We start from the raw sequence: 19,709 nt of genomic DNA on the forward strand, positions 1-19,709 counted from the left end.
ATGACTCACACGACTGGAGTGCTGCTATGGGGGGCTACAAGCTCTTCAGAAAGGACAGGCAGGGTAGGAGAGGTGGAGGGGTGGCTTTATATGTTAGAGAGTCCCTTGACTCTGTTGAAGTTGAGGTCAGCAGTGACAAGGTTGAGTGCCTGTGGACCAGAATCAGGGGGAAGGCCAACAAGGCCGACATCCTTGTGGGTGTCTGTTACAGACCGCCCAACCAGGATGATGAAGGAGATGAATTATTCTACAAGCAGCTGGCAGATGTCTCAAAATCTCCAGCCCTTGTGCTCATGGGTGACTTTAACCTGCCGGATATCTGCTGGGAGCTTCATACTGCAGAGAAGAGGCAGTCAAGGAGGTTCCTGGAGTGTATAGAGGATAATTTCCTTCATCAACTGGTAAATGAGCCTACCAGGGGTAGGGCCCCACTAGACCTACTGTTTACAAACAGAGAGGGGCTGGTGGATGATGTAGTGGTTGGAGGCCGCCTAGGGCATAGTGACCACGAAATAATAGAATTTTCAATCCTTAGGGATGTAAGGAGAGCCATCATTAAAACTTCTACTCTGGACTTCTGGAGGGCAGATTTTGGCCTATTCAAAAAACTAATTCAGGGCATACCCTGGGAAACAACCCTTAAAGGCAAGGGGGTCCAGGAGGGATGGACATGCTTCAAACAGGCAATTTTGAGCGCACAGGAACAGGCTATTCCAGTGTGCCGAAAGGCCAGCCGGAGGGGAAGACGGCCGGCTTGGGTAAATAGGGAGGTTCTGAAAGAAATCAGGGATAAAAAGAAAGTTTACAGACTGTGGAAAAAAGGGCTGGCTACTTATGAAGAAGTTACGAAGAGAGCTAGGTCATGCAGGAAAAAAATTAGGGAAAGAAAAGTGGAATTTGAAGTTAATTTGGCTAATTCAGTTAGGGATAACAAAAAGTCCTTTTATAAATACATTAATACAAAAGGAGGGGCAAGGAAAACCTCAATTCTCTGTTGGACTTGGAGGGAAATATAGTTAACAAAGATAAGGAGAAGGCTGAGGTACTTAACACCTACTTTGCCTCAGTTTTTAGCAGTAAGACAGGTGGCCCTCAGAACAACTGGCCTCTAGAGCAGATAGACAGAGACAGAGAGATGAATAGCCCTCCTGTATTCCAGGAGGATGTAGTTAGCAACTTACTGAGCCAGCTGGATCCTAACAAGTCTATGGGACCAGACGGGATCCATCCCAGGGTGATGAGGGAGCTGGCAGAAGAGCTTGCCAAACCGCTCTCCATCATCTTCCAACAGTCCTGGCTCTCTGGGAAGGTCCCAGATGAGTGGAGGTTGGCGAATGTCACCCCAATCCACAAAAAAGGCTGCAAGCAGGACCCTGGCAACTACAGGCCTGTCAGCCTGACCTCGGTGCCTGGCAGGGTTATGGAGCAGATCATCCTGAGTGCAATCACACAGCACCTTCAGGATGGACAAGGGATTAGACCCAGCCAGCACGGGGTTAGGAGGGGCAGGTCCTGTCTGACCAACCTGATCTCTTTTTACGATCAGGTGACCCACCTGGTGGATGAGGGGAAGGCTGTGGATGTGGTCTATCTAGACTTCAGCAAGGCCTTTGACACTGTCTCCCATCATATACTCCTGGAAAAGCTGGTAGCCCATGGCTTGGACAAGTGTACCCTCTCCTGGATTAGGAGCTGGCTGGAGGGTCGGGCCCAGAGAGTGCTGGTGAATGGAGCTGCATCCAGCTGGCAGCCGGTCCCCAGTGGTGTTCCCCAGGGGTCTGTGTTGGGTCCAGTCCTGTTTAATATCTTTATTGATGATTTAGATGAGGGGATTGAGTCCATCATCAGCAAATTTGCTGATGACACCAAATTGGGAGGGAGTGTCGACCTGCTGGAAGGCAGGAGGGCTCTGCAGAGGGATCTGGATAGACTGGAGAGATGGGCTGATTCCAATGGGATGAAGTTCAATAAAGCCAAGTGCCGGGTCCTGCACTTTGGCCACAACAACCCCCTGCAGCGCTACAGGCTGGGCACAGAGTGGCTGGAAAGCAGCCAGGCAGAAAGGGACCTGGGGGTACTAATTGACAGGAAGCTCAACATGAGCCAACAGGGTGCCCAGGTGGCCAAGAAGGCCAATGGGATCTTGTCCTGTATCAAAAATAGCGTGGCCAGCAGGAGCAGGGAAGTGATCCTTCCCCTGTACTCTGCATTGGTGAGGCCACACCTTGAATATTGTGTTCAGTTCTGGGCCCCTCAGTTCAGAAAGGATATTGAGGTGCTGGAGCGGGTCCAGAGAAGAGCAACAAGGCTGGTGAAGGGACTGGAGCATAAGTCCTATGGGGAGAGGCTGAGGGAGCTGGGGTTGTTTAGCCTGGAGAAGAGGAGGCTCAGAGGTGACCTCATCACCGTCTATAACTACCTGAAGGGAAGTTCTAGCCAGGTGGGGGTTGGTCTCTTCTCTCAGGCACTCAGCAATAGGACAAGGGGGCACGGGCTTAAGCTCCGCCAGGGGAAATTTAAGTTGGATATCAGGAGAAAATTCTTTACAGAGAGAGTAATCAGGCATTGGAATGGGCTGCCCAGAGAGGTGGTGGATTCACCATCCCTGGAGATTTTTAAACGCAGATTGGACGTGGCACTGAGTGCCATGATCTAGTAAATGGACTGGATTTGGACCAAGGGTTGGACTCGATGATCTCGGAGGTCTTTTCCAACCCAATCGATTCTATGATTCTATGATTCTATAAATTGTTGAGACAATATCTCTAACAGATATGGCATTTAGTGATATGCAGCAGTCAGTAAGAAAGGGCATGTTGTTTCTTTGTTTTTTCTAATGAAGACAGACAAAGAAAGGCAATTGCAAGTAAGGAAAAAAATTAACAATTTTTGAATCTAGAAAAACAATATAATTTTGTTTTTCATGATAAAGATAATTCAAAGAATAGTAGAACCCGTAATTGTGATAAAGTAGTTCTACCACTGAAGTTTAATATGTTCTATTTTCAGAAAAAAAATAATTCAACCTAACTAGTTTTTTAAAAATATCTAAGATTAATAGAATATTACTGCAGTAATACACTGTACTTGAAACTTATTTCTGTACACAGAAATTAAACTTATTTCTATAAACAAAAATGATCTTCAGCTACAGAAATCCATGCTTACTTACAAAGGAAACTGGGCAAGTATAGATTCATTGATGGTCTACTACTTTCCTTAATATCATTATTTCCATAGTGTCCTAACTCATTAAAAAGGGAGGATTATCATAGAATAATAGAATCACTTAGGCTGGAAAAGACCTCTAAGATCATCAAGTCAAACCATTACCTAATGCTGGAAAGTTCATCATGTCCCTAAGTGACACCTCTAAACATCTTTTAAATACCTCCAGTGATGGTGACTCAACCACTTCGCTGGACAGCCTCTTCCAATGATTAACAATTGTTTCTGTGAAGAAATTTTTCCTAATATCCAAACTAAACCTCCTCTGGTTCAACTTGAGCCATTTACTCTTGTCCTCGACATAGCTGCTCTCAGTGAAGTTTGTCTCCATGAGGAAGGCAGCCTTAGAGAACATGGTGCTGGTTACACACCATGCCGGTTTACCGGTCAGGTACAAGCCAGGATGCCAGTGGCCTTCTTGCCCACCTGGATACACTGTTGGCTCACGTTCAGCCGGCTGTTGATCAGCACACCCAGCTCCAGACACCCCAAACCTGTAGCACTGCATGGGGTTGTTGGACAAAAATATAATATGAGCCGAAAACTGTTATTGATTGAACATTTATTCTTAAGAAGCACCATCATTTATTTTAAACACTTGACTGCCAAATAGGAAGATAAAGTACATTTAAATTATAAAGTATCTATGAGATAAAGTAAGAAATAAAACTAGTCAGAATAGGGAATATTATTGGCTTGGTTCCCCTTCTACTTATCTGTGAAAGGATTAAAATCTACTTAATTCTCTCTAAATGTATGGTACATGGTAGCAGAATGAACTGTCCAAAACCTTCTGATAAAAGAATCCTTCTATTTTCTTGATACTTCATGATCAACTCATTCTTATTTTCCACCTTAAATCCAAGTCTTGACAGCAGTATTAATATTTCCAAAATTATAATAATTTCCATTAATTTTAAATGAAAATACCTCTATATCTAAACTGTATTCTCAAATCAGTTTTTTTCGTTGACTTAGCATTCTCTGAAATGTATATTGGACATTAAGTAGCAGATATAACCAAATTAGGACTCAAGATACAGTGGAATTTAGGAAATATAATGTCATTTTATTACCAGTGTTAATACATCATAAATAGATCGGACTAATTGTAATAAACTGGACTTTTTCCAAGTAAGCTCCACTGAGCTGGGAGAAGTTTCAGACCATATAAAAATTAGAAATTATGAGATAATTCAATACTTGTGTTGTATTTCATTCACCCTAATTTTACCCTACACACTTTAGGAGAGACTGAAAAAAAGACCAGCATATCCATGGCTAAGAAAGCATGTTTGTGAAGACCCTGTCAATGACCAGTTTAGAGATCCAACAACTTCCTAAAATTTTTGTATGGGTAATAATATAAAACAGGCTTAACCCTGCAATGCCTCAAGTATTTCAACAAACATCTTGCAGCTGATGCAAATCCATTGACACCTTCCTTGGGAGAGGCCCAGAAAATTAAAAGACCCTGAAGCGATTTTACATCAAGAATATATTTCTTACTGAATTTTTTAAATATGTAATATACTTTTCTAATTAAGCAGCAGCCATTGCTAATAAAGAAAATCAAAATGGTAGTCAGACATATGAGTGAAACAGCTACAATGACTTTCATTAATAATCCTAGTACACAACTATACTAGTTTACATCTAAAATGGAACTCTCAGGCACTTCTCTGAGGCAAACCTTGGCAATGGGTTGGTTTTAGCAGCCAATGCCATAAATTAGATTAATCTGATGCAAAATGTCCCAAAATTATCCCAAATTATTCAAGATATCCCAGATTTTGATGCCAATCCAGTCTTTGTATTATATCCAAATTTAATAAAGTGTTTAAATTTTTGTAGTCAAAATATTCCATCATAATGACTTTTGGCATGACTATTCTGGTGAACTATGAGAACTGCATAAAGCAGTCTGACAGTAATATGCATGTTTATTTGCAAACATTAGAAAGTGTGACATTTCTTTTATTCACACCCGTAATTATTTCTTTTGGATAAAGGAAGCAATAAAATGTTCCCCTGTAAGCAGAAAAGGAAGATACTATCACTATCTAATTTTCACTGTGTTTCAACTTGTATTACACAACTCTCACTACTTTTAAGTCTACTTGTTTCATTTAGTATGAAATTGTAGAGGTAGTACATTCTTTGAAGACAGCTTATCTTCAGTAGCTGAAGATAAGCATTTCTTTTACTGAATTGGAAAGACAAAAATTTTTTCCATCATAGGACTACATCAAAAGAGCTCCAAACATTTAAGATTACATTAAGTAGTAGGAATTAGCATTTTCTTTCAAAAAAATTACAACATATTTTTTATTATTATTATCCATGATGTCTGTTCATAATACTTAACATATGCACAACAAAGAAAATTCCACGCTCTGCACATCCACTGTTAGAATATGCAGTATCTCCTACATTTTCATCTTGCCTTCGCCAACTTCCCAGATACCGTTGTTCAAAACTTACTTATCTCACTGAAAACCAGTTCCTAAAGGAGTAAATGTTTCAAAGGTCTAAAAAGTTGCTGAATAAGTTACAGTAATTTCCCATCAAAGTTATTTAAAGTCTTACTATGCTGTATTACTTTGCGGTTAATTAAATTAAATGCTAACTTTATACAAGTAATACATATTTCGAGAATGACTCTATCAAAGCCAATTGTCAACAATATATATGTAACTGTCAATAAAGAAAAAAACATTTGAAGTTTTTATATATACAACAAATATATCTTTTTAATTAACTGAAGCACATGTGAAAATGCTTGAGATGACAGTAAGATGCAATTCCAAATCTTTCTGACATCTGTGTCACTAAGCTTTTAAATGTTAGAATCATAGAATCGCAGAATTGTTTAGGTTGGAAAAGATCTTTTAGACCATCAAGTCTGACTATTGAACCAGCACTGCCAAGTCCAATACTAAACCATGTCCCTAACTGTCATGTCTACATGGTTTTTAAATCTCTCCAGGAATGGTGACTCAACCACTTCCGTGGGCAGCCTGTTCTAATGCTTTACAACTCTTCCTGTGAATATTTTCTTTTCCTAATATCCAACCTAAACCTTCCCTGGTGCAACTTGAGGCTGTTTCCTCTTGTCCTACTGCTTGTTAGCTGGGGGAAGAGACTGACCTCCGCCTCACTACAGTCTCCTTTCAGGAAGTTGTAGAGAGCCACAAGGTCTTCTCTCAGCCTCATTTTCTCCTGGCTAAAGAGCTTCAGCTCCCTCAGCTGTTTCACATAAGACTCATACAATTAGCCTTGGCCCATCAATCCACTCTGTTCAGATCCCCCTGCAGAGTCCTCCTACCCTTGAGCTGATAAACACTCTCTCCCAACTTGGTGTCATCTGCAGAATGTCATCTTAAAACAATGTCCAAAACCGTTTCCAGTCTTCTAAAGTGAATAGAATTATTAACTATTAATTGCTCAGTAATTAACCTGAATCACAAAAATGGTATGCATTCCTTCTTTTTCAGTAGTAAAAATCAGTGTGGGCTATTGCCTGAGCTATCCTGAAAGAGTGTATTTTCTCTGCAAAGGAAAGAAGATAGCTCTTTCTTCCTTTCCTTTTTAGGTTCAAAAGGAAAGGTAAAAAATAGAAATTAGTTTGTTTTTCTTTCCAGCTAACCTGATTTACAGGTTCAACTTATTTTCTGCTCAATGGAGTGGGGAGAAAATGCATAAAATAAGTGTACTCGCACCATGGAAATTAATGGATCTCTGAGGGATGACCATGACATGCAGTTCTAATGCTCCAGCACCAGAGGAAAGGCTGATTTTCTTAAGTTCTCCCACATTGCTGAGGGTTCAGGTATTCATACTTTTGTTTTCTTCAGGATCTTAAATCTTTCTTAAAATGAACAAAAAAAGAATAACAAGTGAATTCTAAGGGATTTAAACTAGTTAACTAACTAGAAATTTTATGTCTTCAGTCCTTATCCACTTTCTTTTCCACTTTGGCATTCTCCCTTAGTTGTCTTTAATGGACTTGCAGAGTACTTGAGTATTTAGCCGCTATTCATACAGAAGCTGCTTAATGCCTTATGATATTTATATCTCTTGTCTAAAAATAATTTTAAAATCTGTCTTCTCTATTTTGACATGGAAAGGGAGTTATAACCAGGACTGCACATGTTATTAGATTTTAGAGAATCCTACTTTTATCAGTGTCATAGAGATAGTTGTCTTCTATTTCTTTCTGGTAAGAGAGAACCTTACACTTGCTTTTAGCTTCCATTAGCATGGCTTGGTTTATGGTATTCCCTTTCTGGGTGACAAGCACAAGTGCAGTGAATTACTGGCTTTTGTTCCTTACATTAATTTGTGATGTTACTGCGTGGTGTGAAGCTTAAGTGTGGTTACCATGCTGGAAAAAAATTATGAAAGAGACGATAGCTGAAATGCAGCAACAAATTGTGTTGTCAGTCTCACTGACTACTCACTGCCATACCTGAGGCATCAAGGTACAATATAATGATACACTCACCACTAGTTTCCCATTTTTACCCTGCAAAAGTTTTTCATTTAACTATGTTTGGACATATGCAGCTATAAAAGGTTTATTCCAGTAAAAGGCTTTTGTTCCTCCTGTACTCCTCCACAAACTTTTAAAGAAGTAATTTACTCCTGAGAGATGAACAGACAGCTAGATTTCTTTCTTCTTGCTGGACAAGAGGACTTGGACCTATTTCAAGCTGCCTAATAGGAACTAGGCACCTGAAGAGCTCACTAGGTGCCTAACTTTCCTATAAATTGAAACTAAGAATTTCTCTTCCGAGGCTGTAGATTCTTTCAGCACAGATATTTGGTCATTAGACACATCTATGTACAAAGAAGCTACTACCTATCTCATTTTCTTTTCATTTTATTCTTCTTCAGTTGCAAGTATTCTTCCTTTCACAGGAATAATAAATCCTATTATGAGTTGCAAGTCAGTGACAGCAATGGAAGTCATGGACATACTGCGCAGCATCTTCCCTGACTGAAAGTTTATGTTTGCTATGGTACTTGATTTCAATGAGAGTAAATTTATTTCCTCTAAGCACATCAGGGATGTGATGAGCACTGTCCAACTGTACTGTAGTTTTAAAATTCTTTCCAAGACTGTTGTCATCCACACTGCCATAACATGATTTTATTGCACGTGTTCAGGTATCATTCATAGTTAATGAGATTTAATATCTTTACAATTTACTAACTACCAAATCTATATGATCTTTGAAACAATTATAAATATAGACAACAGTAAACTTACCTAATTTGCACATTATACTGGTGTCCATCATCCACTCTAGCAGTGGTAGTGATGTTTTTGACTTCTGCTGCCGCATCACATAGAAACTGGTACTGCAGAGTGGGAAAAAGTTTTAATTACATTATTTCTAATAATTAAACAATTGCAGGCTTAGAAACTTGAGTTTTAAAATAGCAGATGATTTCATAAAAACCTGAAGGATGTCATGCGTATCAAGGAAAACTAATGTTTCATTAAAAGTTCTGGATCAAGAAGTCTTTTGTACCAGAAATATGCAAGCACACATACATGCTTCCTAGCCTGCATGAAAATGCTTTAATCTTTGTGTATTGTACAACCAGATATTGTGGTTCTGAATTGCAAAGAAATTGACCATCTGCAACCCATCCGAAATTAACATTGGCCACGGGTGAATTTTACTTACCGTTTTATGGCTTCCTTACGCTTCCAAACACGTAATGTAGCATGCAGGCTTGAGCATTTTGGAACGCCATTTAATTTCCTATACTAATGTGAACAAGCACTTGATTTCATGGTTTGTCTGCTTGTAATTGTAACTTGATTGTGAGCTTAGAACTATTTGTTCACTGGACTTTAAATATACATTTAATTGGCCAGCTTTGTGAATGATTAAGTGAATTCAATTAGTTTTAACATGACACACTGGGATCTCTGAATAGATTTGTGTCAATTAAAGTACTTTCATATTTTATGGTGCTTATGATATGTTAGAAAAATATTTTTCTTCATCATTACATTACCATGAATACAAGTAAGATGGACTTAAAGCTGTCAGCATTTTCTAAACCTTTGATAACTTCCTGCCCATGACTAATCTCATTTGTTTTGGATAAAGATAGTCACAATATAACAAAAGACAGTAAATCACAATATAAAGAAATAAAGAAAAATGTTATTTTCTTCTTTTTCTGTTTATCTTCACTTTATATATCTATTTAGTGTGGTCATGCTTTTTAAATATAAGGCAAATATAATTCAAATATGCTCTTTCTAACAGTCATTTCACGGTTCTTACAGAAGAAGGATATATTTACAGGTCAACTTTTGGACATTTTTAGCAGGAAAAAATGTGAGAAAAGTAATTTTTCTTTTAATATCTTTTTATAGCCTCTTTAGTATCTGCCTATCTCTTCATAAAGCTCAAGTTTTAGCTCTTCCTCAGAAAAGAAGGAATTCTTTGCCAAAGACAAAGATATATCATGGTCACATTTTATTCCTTAAAGTTTATAAACAAATGTATTCCTAGTTAGTCTGTTCCTGAAAGCCATGGACATATCATATGGAACTGTGGTTTAAGTAATAAATGAAGTTAAAGGTTTCTACTCAGAGACACAGAGTAAATTTTCCTATGACACTTCATTCAATTCTACAGCCTCCCTTATGATAATTTTAATGAAGCTGTACATGAGGTTCAGTAAGTTTAAGCTTCATATATTAAATACAATAACTTATCACTTTGAAAGACAAAACCTACATTCTTTATTGTTGTGTTTTAATATGTACTTTTTGTATGAGATTCCAAATATAATCAATATAAGATTTTCCTTAAGTCCCACCTCTTATGGGACATATCAACTGTATTAGCCATGAATTGGCCATAACAGACAGCGTTTGATAACTATTTTCCTTAAAATACTAAAGAATGTCAAGATTCTCTGTAGATTTATTTACTATCTTCTACAGTAAGAAAAAAATATTAAAATTTTTACAAATCCCTACTTTTATTTACTTCTCTTTCAGTGGGATACTTTGAGGTCTTACCTGTAAGGTACCATTATTGATGAAAAGTCGAATTAAAAAATGTATTGCTTCTGGGCTCTGTTCAATATTTAGGAGGAGTCCATGAGGATTACAGGTCTTAAACTGCAGATGGATGAAGTTTTGTATGTTCAAATGTAAGCCTTGAAATTCCAGGTAAGAATTGCCATAATAGCGAGCATTACTAAAATCTGTAAATAGAATTTTGAGAGATATAAGTTTTTAAACACATTTTTCTTCTTCACACACTGTTTTCTTATTCTGCTAATGGTAGCAAAGATAAAAGGTATTTTTTTACATCTGTCAAGGAGACAGACACGAATCTGAAAATTGATGTTAGTTTTCTTCTGTCAAAGATAACACAAAATGTTTATAAAACATAAAGGTTTGGTCAAATTATATTAAGCAGGCAGCTAGGATCAATGCATGAAAAAAGAATAAGCTATGAAGATAATAGCACTTGGTACATATCTGGTAGATTTGGCTCAACATAAGTCAAGAACAGGTTTTTTTCAAAGTTAGGTGTTTTAATTAAAGTTAAATCCAGGAATGAATGGATTAGAAGTCTTTACAGAAACCACATGCTGTGGAAAGGGAGCAAGATATTCTACAGCCTAACTATGAAAGTGACATCTCAAATACGTCAACTATTTTGTTCTAAGACAAACAATGTGGGGCTAGGGTGAAAGCTGGAAATATCCATTGTGACTACATCTAGCTTGTCTGTATGATTTATCTAGATATCTCTTACCCTTCAGCACCCTGTGCTATACCTTGCAAGGGCACATGCAGCTCTTATTTAAATGGAAAAGGTATGTGGAATCATGGCTTCAAGCCCATCAGAGATAACAGAGAGCTACACTTAAAAGGGCCTCCTTTATTTTTTATGTTCTCTCTCTTCCCCCCTCTTTCCTCTTCTCCTTTTCTTTCTTTTCCTTTCCCTTTCCCTTTCCTATCCTCTTCTTTTTCTTCTCTCCTTCCTTCTTTTCTTTCTTGCTTCCTCTCATTCCCTTCCTTCCCTCCCTCCCTCCCTTTCTTTTTTCTTTCTATTTCTTTTTTCTCTTTTTCTTTTAGTTTCTCTTTGTTTTGTTCTATTTTCTTCATTTTTCTTTGTTTCCCTGTCTCTTTCTCTCTCTCTCTCTTCTATTTTCTGTTCCCCTTCCTTCCTTTGATTTTTCTTCCCTTCCCTCTCTTTCTCTTTCTGTCCTTTCTTCTCTCTTTCACTGTGTTGTCTTTTTACAAAGGAAGAGTATTCAACATGAACAATGGGTACCCATTCATACGGAAATGCAGTCTTGCATTTAGTTTTTTTACTTCTCAAATACTCAAACTGAGCCTCACATCACCACCTTTATGTGCTTTTAAGGACTTAAATAGGTGGGTCCCCTCTCATCCGTGTGACAAAAGGAGTTAAGTATTTTTATTTTTTGCAGGAGCAGGTTTATGCTTTAGTCTCATTTGAATCACACAGCATACAATTATTTGTTTGATCAACTTTATGAAACAGATAAAAATTTAAAGAAGTACTAAAAATTCACCCATCATGTGAAAAACATCAGTACAACAATATGAACTTAGATACAATATAAAAAATATAATGACTGAATAATTCTATTTCAATTTGTTCAAATGTCATAGAATCATCTGTAGAGGGATTTTGAGTATCTTTGAAGGTCACAGATCTGTTTCTATTTTACAAAACAGACAAAATTTTAATCTGTTGTGACACCAACTCCAATAGCAAATACATCATTATATGTGCTAAAATTCTCAATGTCAATGATACTTGGATAAAAATAAAAACTATTGATGTTGAACTCCTATATATCACTGTAAGAATATGCTGAATTTTATCCTTTCATGACTTTTCAGAAACCTGTTTACAAAGTCAAAGTCACTGTGGTCAAACCCCAAACAAAGCCCTTAAGAAATTCTCAGTACTATAAAAAAATCTGTATTATACACACAGATAGAACATGCAGTAAAATAGACCACAAATTTCAAGCAATACCAATCAATGACCAGTGCTGCAAAAAAACCTCACCCTAAACACAAAAACAACAACAACAAAACCCTCATAATTTTAAATGTATTTAATCTTTAAAAAGTCTCTTTTGTCTTAAATTTTACAGACAGGACAATTTCTCCAAGGAAAGATTTTAGAGAATTATCTCCAATCCCTAACTGTTGTTTGGTTTCCTTCCTGAGCTAGCCACTGAGCTCTAAATCTTTCTCTCATTCCTTTTGCCCTGAACTGCTCCTGCACATGGTTTTGCTTCTTCCAAGGAACTTCTCAGTTATCCCCACACTCTTTAGATACTGATATCTAACCTCATATATATATATAGATCAGAGATATACTGATATCTCTTTTTCATGACTCCAGTTAGGAGATCAGCTTGGCTGAAAGACAGCAAAGTTGCACAGAATATCTCTTTCCTGCAGTCCTAACTCCTTCTGTCACCTTCTCAATTTTTTGTAAGTGGGTTGTTTTTATTGTTTTGTGGTTTTTTCTGCACTGTCCAGTATATAATAAAGTTGACATGTGAGAAAAGGTCAAAACTACATCAGCTCCTCAGTGCTTTGCTAACAAAAGGCATCTGAGCCACTAGATCTCACAAAAGAGTAAAATCTGTAATTGTGAGAAGAATAAAAAGGTGGGTAAGGGAAAAAAGCAGTTTATTCATGATTCCTGAAACTATAATCTAAATCTGAGGATAGACTGGATTATCTACTAAATTTCAAGGAAGACCAAACAAGCACAAGCTAGTAGCTAGTAAAATTGCTACAATTGCTCTATGTCCATAAATATGGAAAGAGTTAATGAGAGAAAGCACTGAAGAATATTTAGCAGGCTCCAGGTTTCTGTGAAATCCATAAAAACATACTACTCCCATCAGAAATAGGCTACATACCTTCCCACAATAGCTATTAACATGAACCACTGGTGTGGTTTTACCTATTAAGATTCTCACATTGTTTGTAACAGTACACAACCTCTTCTTAAAGAACATAAGCTTTGCTTATAATCCTTCTACTACGCTTCTATGCAACTTTTTCACTTGACCTCTAGAGTTGGCTTCCTAGATTACTTTTTGTCCTAAAGGAGACTGCTCATCACCCAAGCCGTTAGAACAAAAAGGGAAAAATTGAAGCTGTATTTTATCTTTCACTATGAGTGTCTAACATTTGCTTTCCTAAGAAACAGGCAAGCCCTTTGGCCTATAAAATCCTTTCAGCTGTACCTTGCTCCCCTGTGTACATAAAAGCTCTCCATGATTTTCTGTTTACAAGAATTCATGTTAATGTCAGAAGTTAAAAGGTTTGAGTTCCAGCTGTAATGGTAAGAGGATACACAGGCAGATCTGCAACCCAGTTCACTGTCAAGGTTCATAACTCCTGCCACTACCTACTGGGTTTCTCCATTCCAATGAGTTTCAGCTGCACCAGCTTCAGACTGGAGACCTGTAAATTTAAAACTTTTTGAAAGCCACACAATTTTAAGTCTTGGGTTTTAAAGGCAGGTAGGGGTAATAAAAACTTTTAATATGTCCATGAGCATGTGCTCCTGGTGATGGAGCTTTTGTCTCCATATATTTCTATGTCTAATGCACACCCTGCTATTTGCACGGACTCAGACACAAAGGGGATTATGATGATGCTTTTCTTCTTTATTCTACTATTCTCTTTTGTTATGCAACACCCTGGAACAAAACACTCTTGTTTAAGCTATCAGTCTTCCCTTTTTCATGGACACATCCATCACATCTTTTGCTATTCTTTTAATTAGAATTATCTTACAAAATTCAAAGAAAGAGCATCGCTACTTGTGGGAAGAACTCTGTCAGGAAAAATCTGAACAATTAATTTGCTATTTGAAATTCTTATTTATTTTTATGAAGAAGGGACACATCTCTTAACAGTATAAAACCATGGTAATAAAAAAGTTGTTAAAACTGGGGAATGCCAAGTGAAAAAAAAGTTTCAGAAAAGCAAAACAAAGAAGTCAGAGCAAGGACTATTTCACAGGTCTGGCTGCAGACCTCTCCAGCCCAACAGCTGACTTCCAATGGCTGTCTATGGCTCAGGCTTACACAAACAGCATGCAAGGAACAATGCTTCCCCTGGGACACCCTAAAAAGTGCCATAGCTTCCTCAGCGAGGGTGTGCTCATGTTTCATCAGACCTGCTACCAGCTTCCATGGGCCTGGCTGTCAGGCAAGGCCCCTCCAATGGCCACACCAATGGTCGTGCCATCGGCTGCCCTGCACACCATGGTCCCCTCTTACCCCTTGCTGAGAAGGCTGGAGGCTTGTGATCTCTGGCAACAGGAGGACAATTTGTGATTGACCAGCAGACCTGCAGCTGCCCAGGGCATTGCTGAAAGCAAACAGCATTGTTCAGGAGACCCCTCAGAGCCAGATCAGCCCAGAGCTGGTATCTGCAGAAGGGGGTAAAGATGAGTGAGACCATTACTGAAGACTCTCTTCTGTGAGGTGTGGAGGAACCAATAAGACAGTCCAACTTGATGTCCTCAGAGGCTTGTCTGGTCGGTTGGCTGTCTGGCAGGGTCAGGATCTGGGATTCTACACAGGGACCAGCAAGGTTTGCACAGCTCACACATGGTTAACCCTTGTTACTCTTCCATGTGGGCACCAACAATGATGCCAGGGTAACCAGTGCATCAGGAGTGACTGCAGAGCTCTAGATGTGAGGGAGAAAGGCATGGGGGCCCTCAGTCCTGCCATCAAGGAGGAAAGTCTTACAAGGAGGTAGGGCCTACGGTGAGGCTCTTTGTAGACAGGAATAACAGAAGGATAAATTGAAGACCTAAATTGAAACAGATATCTTGCCACAGTGGAAACATGTTTGCTGTCCTAACTACAAAGAATTAATGTCTCCTTGGTTTTTTTTTTAATGTCACAGAATATCAAAGCAGGGTTAATAGATAATATTAGTAATATGATTTTTTTTTTTTTGTTACCACTTCTAGAAACTTCTGTTTCTTGTGGCCTACGCATGTAACAGTGGTTTCTTGTTTTCTTTTTACTCTCAATATGCTGAAAGTACCTCAGCTTTCATTTTTCTTATGTTTCTGGGGGGTTTCTTTCGAGATGCCATATATAATGAGTCATGTCAATCACTCTCATTTGCATTCTAAAATAAGGTCGATCTTTCCAGCAAGTTGTGAAAAACAGCCACAGAAAAATAATCCATAAATTTTATTTTTAACTCCCTTAAATACAATAACCTACTTTGTATTTGCAATCAGCATTTAAAAGGTTCCACTTTATTTTCAAATGAGTCTCATTTACTTCTATACATTTTATTTAATCCTTTGAGCTGAAATACCTTAAAGGCAGAGTAGAACAATGATCTCCAACCATCATTTCTATTTCCAGTTGCAATGCTATTTCACTGTGCTACGCCTCACTGTTGGATCCACATAACATACCCACAGTTACAGTGAACCTATGTTTAATGCTGTCACACAAGTCTGTGCTGCATGAGTAGCAGGGAATTATAGTTGTTTTTTTCTCTAAAAGTTGAAATATTCTCTAATGTGGCGTGTTAGAAAACAATAAAATATGGTTAACATCCAGAACTGTTGCCAGTGCAGCCCACAAGTAGCTTTCAAGCAAAGAAAAACAACAGTTACAAACAAATGTTTTTTACCATTTCTTTTTCATGCTTTCACAGAGCCATAGATTTGAGTAGATCACAAAACTCTTCTACAGGAAAACTGTGACTGTTTTAGAGCTTGCGTAATTCACAATTCTTCACTTCTAGCCTAAATATACACATACACACATTCACAAACACATAGATAGAATTCAGCTGCCTTAAAGGTATGGAACATCAGATCTTAAATCCCAGGAAGCTTCTTTTATTTTTCTGCCGTTATTTTACATCTTTCTTTTCCTCATGCGTGCATCAGTTATGTCTGTCAATCCAAGCTTTGATTCTTAACTCCTTCATGTCCAACAGTCATTCTGCAATGCTGTTTGTAATGAGGTCTGCACTTACCTTCCCTATTCACACTATAAAGGGGGCAGTTGGCTACATTTTCTATTAATTTTCACTTCTCCCCTCATTCTGCTCAAGAGTTACAGTTGGAAACAACAAAAAACTATACATATAAAATTTTCTTTTTAATATTTTTCAATTTTTAAAAAAATTAAAATCCTGACTGCAGAGAACTTAAAATATGGTAAGTCTTGACCCCTTCTTGAACTCAGGGAAAACAGGGGCAGAGTCTTCTAACAGTAACCCATTTAAACTATAGAAGGCACTTGAAATGCAATTAGTGCAGGAAATTGTTTTATTATTGTCAATAAAGTCTTATTAGTTTCTAAAGCAGGATTCTGGTTCATGCTCAAGTGTAGATTTTAAATTCAAATCCAATGCTTGATTATGTCCATTAATTGCAATAATAGCTTAGTGAGATTAACTGATACTTGTGTGACTGTCTGCCATGTGGGCTAGCTCATCAACATACAGATAATGGAGAGAGGTGTTAAGTTTATTGCAATCAGCAGGTGAATAGAAGAGATTCTTTCACTGAAGACATTAATATATATATATATATATATGTAAAAATCAGGAAAAACATCATCAGTGTGCAGTTCTGCTTCACCTAAAGACTGTTATTTTTTTTCTTTTTAAATATGCTACAAGGGACACAGAGAGAATCAAGTATTATTACAGCAGAAATCAGGAGCAGCTCTTACCTTGGGAATAGTTTGACTTGCTCTCAGCAGAACGTCGCAAGCCTTGCTAAAATCTTTTCCTCCTGCTGCACTTTTTACAAAGTGCTGGCAGCTGGCACACAGCCAGCACCGAGCCCAGAGCCACTGCTTATGTGTTGATAACCCCCATAGTTAGAAAGCATTAGATCCACCACTGGGAGAGAAGCAGTCGTATCCATGAGAAACCAAGCTTTTTGCCATTTACTCATAAACCAACTTCCTATTTTCAGTCTCCTACAACTAGACCTTGAACAAACAGAACTGAACTAATTTTAACATATTATCAACTATTTTAAAGATTACAACCAACATCAATGGTCAAAGCGTGACATGCACATAACATGACTTTAAAATGCCCTTTATGGTACTATAGGCTACTCCAAAGGGCAGTTATCTCCCAGTTATTCAGAATAAAAAATATAGATGTGAATATCATGATAACCAAGATCCCGCAGTGTATTGCAAGAATTGCACAGTGAGAGCACAAGTTTTTAAGTCTATAATACAAGAAAAAATACATCAGTAATCATCCTTTACTTTCAATACCAAATCAATAACTTAAGCAAGACTATTTTCTGACTGGAAAACAAATAAAAAAACCCATTGTGGAATCCCGAACAAGACAATATTTCTGTCTGGTCAAATGCACTGGTAACAGGGATAGATTTTTTGAATTTTTTTTCATAGTGTTTTGTCTTTCTATTGGTGTCAAAAAAAACCCCAAAAAACCAAACAATTAGGAAAAGTGCATGGACTATCCAACTATAGAATTTGCTTGAAAATGACACTTACAATAATATTGGGTATTCTATGCATTTATAGTTGAGGATTCATACATGGGACCTAGCATAGCAGAAGGAGAATGGAATGCTCTGTGAATAATTTCTTCTTGTTCCAGACCGAAATCTTTACAGATCCAACATTTCTATTTAGTAATTCAGCTTGAATTTTCTTAACATTATGCAGGTATGTGAGAAGTGAAATTCAGGTGATTTGCTGAGAAGTATTTTCAGGAGTGGGCTTCTTCCTGTTGAAGGTTACTAGCAAAATTCTTGTGGAGGCCTGAGATGAAAGTCATGCTTATCATGAAAACTACCTCTACCAGTCACTGATTAAATACTGTGTCAAGATGGCATTGTAAGGTTTGCATAGTAGCTATGCTTGTTCTTCATAATTTATAGTAATGACTTTTACCTATTAGTGGTGCACACCTAAATAAATTGACAGTGAAATTTTATCTGTTCTGTATTTATAACTATGTTGTATTTACCACAGTTGTGACTTTGCATAAGGGCATATTTGCCCAATGGCTTGCAGTTAAATTGGCCAAATGCATGTTTCTATCTTCATTATGACTTGTTTTTGTCACAGCTATGTATGACATCTCTCAGGGTGGTGGTAAAACTGTTATTGGGCAGGCACATCAGCTGCAGAATCTGTCTTTATCTTGGATACATGGAACCTGAAAACAGTCCCAGCTGAAGCCACACCTTCAGACATGGACAGCATTCACAGTAGTATTTTATAAAGCTGTCTTTTGCAAATAGGAGTGACACTAATGACCCTAACAGTAAAGCCATGGTGCTCTGAAATAATGCTTCATTCACTCCTTCTGGTGAAATTGTGACTCTTTCAACTAATATCTTACATATAGTACTGTGTTCAGTCTGTCTGTATCTCTCTGCTTTCCTTTCCCCCGGAGAGACAGTGCAAATATGCAGTTGTCTTATGAAAGAAACACTAAAGTACTCAGTTCGGAGTGTGGAGACTATTATTTCTGCTTCCTTCATCGTACATCATGTATTAGAAGCCTGCAGGCTGTCTTGTGGACAGGTATGCAACTTCTTTTTACTTAGGAGCTGTAATGAAGACCTGCATGCACACAAAGCATCAACAAAAAAAACCTCAGTGAATGTTAAAAACATGCATCATTCACAGTACTATCTACTTCAGTGATGTTCAATGCAGGAGGCAGAATGTAGATGCATATGGCATGTCACTTTCTGTTTCACTTTTGTCTACGATCTGCTCATGTGAACAAGCCCTATGGAAACAAATGCTGCCATGAATATTAAAGAACAAAAATAAGGAATGAATCATTAGTAAGAGATAACGCACTATAACACATAAAACTCAGTGAGTGTTTTGAGGATCACACAAAAGAAACTCCAATTAAAAACAAGATCAGAAAATTTAGTGGGCATCATTTATGACATATAACCCAATAGAGAAAAACAAAATTTGAAACCTAAAATGGATGATTTATAAATTATAGATATAATATGTACTACCAGCTGCTTCCCCTCCTGTTTCGTATGTGATCCAGTCCCTCGCAACATATAAATGGAAAATTCCTATTTTGTATCCTTTTAATGTGGGAACTGGTAGTTCACAGGATGGGGAAGATTCAGAATGATGGTGTTGCTTAGGTAATTAATTTCAAAATATGCATTTGAAGTAATTTCTATGCTGAAAAAATTAAGTTTACATTTGGAACCCAATGTAAGCACTGTAGAATAACTTCCCCTGTGCAGAAGAACCCACTGTGATAAAAGAAGCTTTCACAAAAATTTTTTATAGCACAGATTTTGCATGATGCATAAAGAGAAGATTAAAGTGTGCAGACACAGGACATCTTTCCAAATAGCTATGTGTATGGAATTTGTTGGTGGTAATGT

The 19,709-nt window shown here is 37.6% G+C and overlaps 1 protein-coding gene across 1 annotated transcript in view; it reads right to left on the bottom strand.

The window, feature by feature from the left end:
- Positions 1-8,503: 8,503 nt before the first annotated feature.
- LOC113982944 (protein eyes shut homolog) overlaps positions 8,504-19,709 on the bottom strand; it is a gene marked incomplete at its 3' end in the record, with an annotated part of 505,234 nt that continues 494,028 nt past the window's right edge. The window contains exons 34-35 of the mRNA XM_039383315.1: positions 10,286-10,473; positions 8,504-8,595 (exon numbers count right to left, since the gene is read on the bottom strand). Coding sequence (XP_039239249.1) covers positions 8,504-8,595; positions 10,286-10,473 — 280 coding nt within the window. The remainder of the gene's footprint in view (positions 8,596-10,285; positions 10,474-19,709) is intronic.

The sequence above is a fragment of the Pipra filicauda genome, unplaced genomic scaffold, assembly GCF_003945595.2.
Source record: "Pipra filicauda isolate LSUMZ 115617 unplaced genomic scaffold, ASM394559v2 scaffold303_size993520_pilon, whole genome shotgun sequence".
NCBI classification, from domain to species: Eukaryota; Metazoa; Chordata; class Aves; order Passeriformes; family Pipridae; genus Pipra; species Pipra filicauda.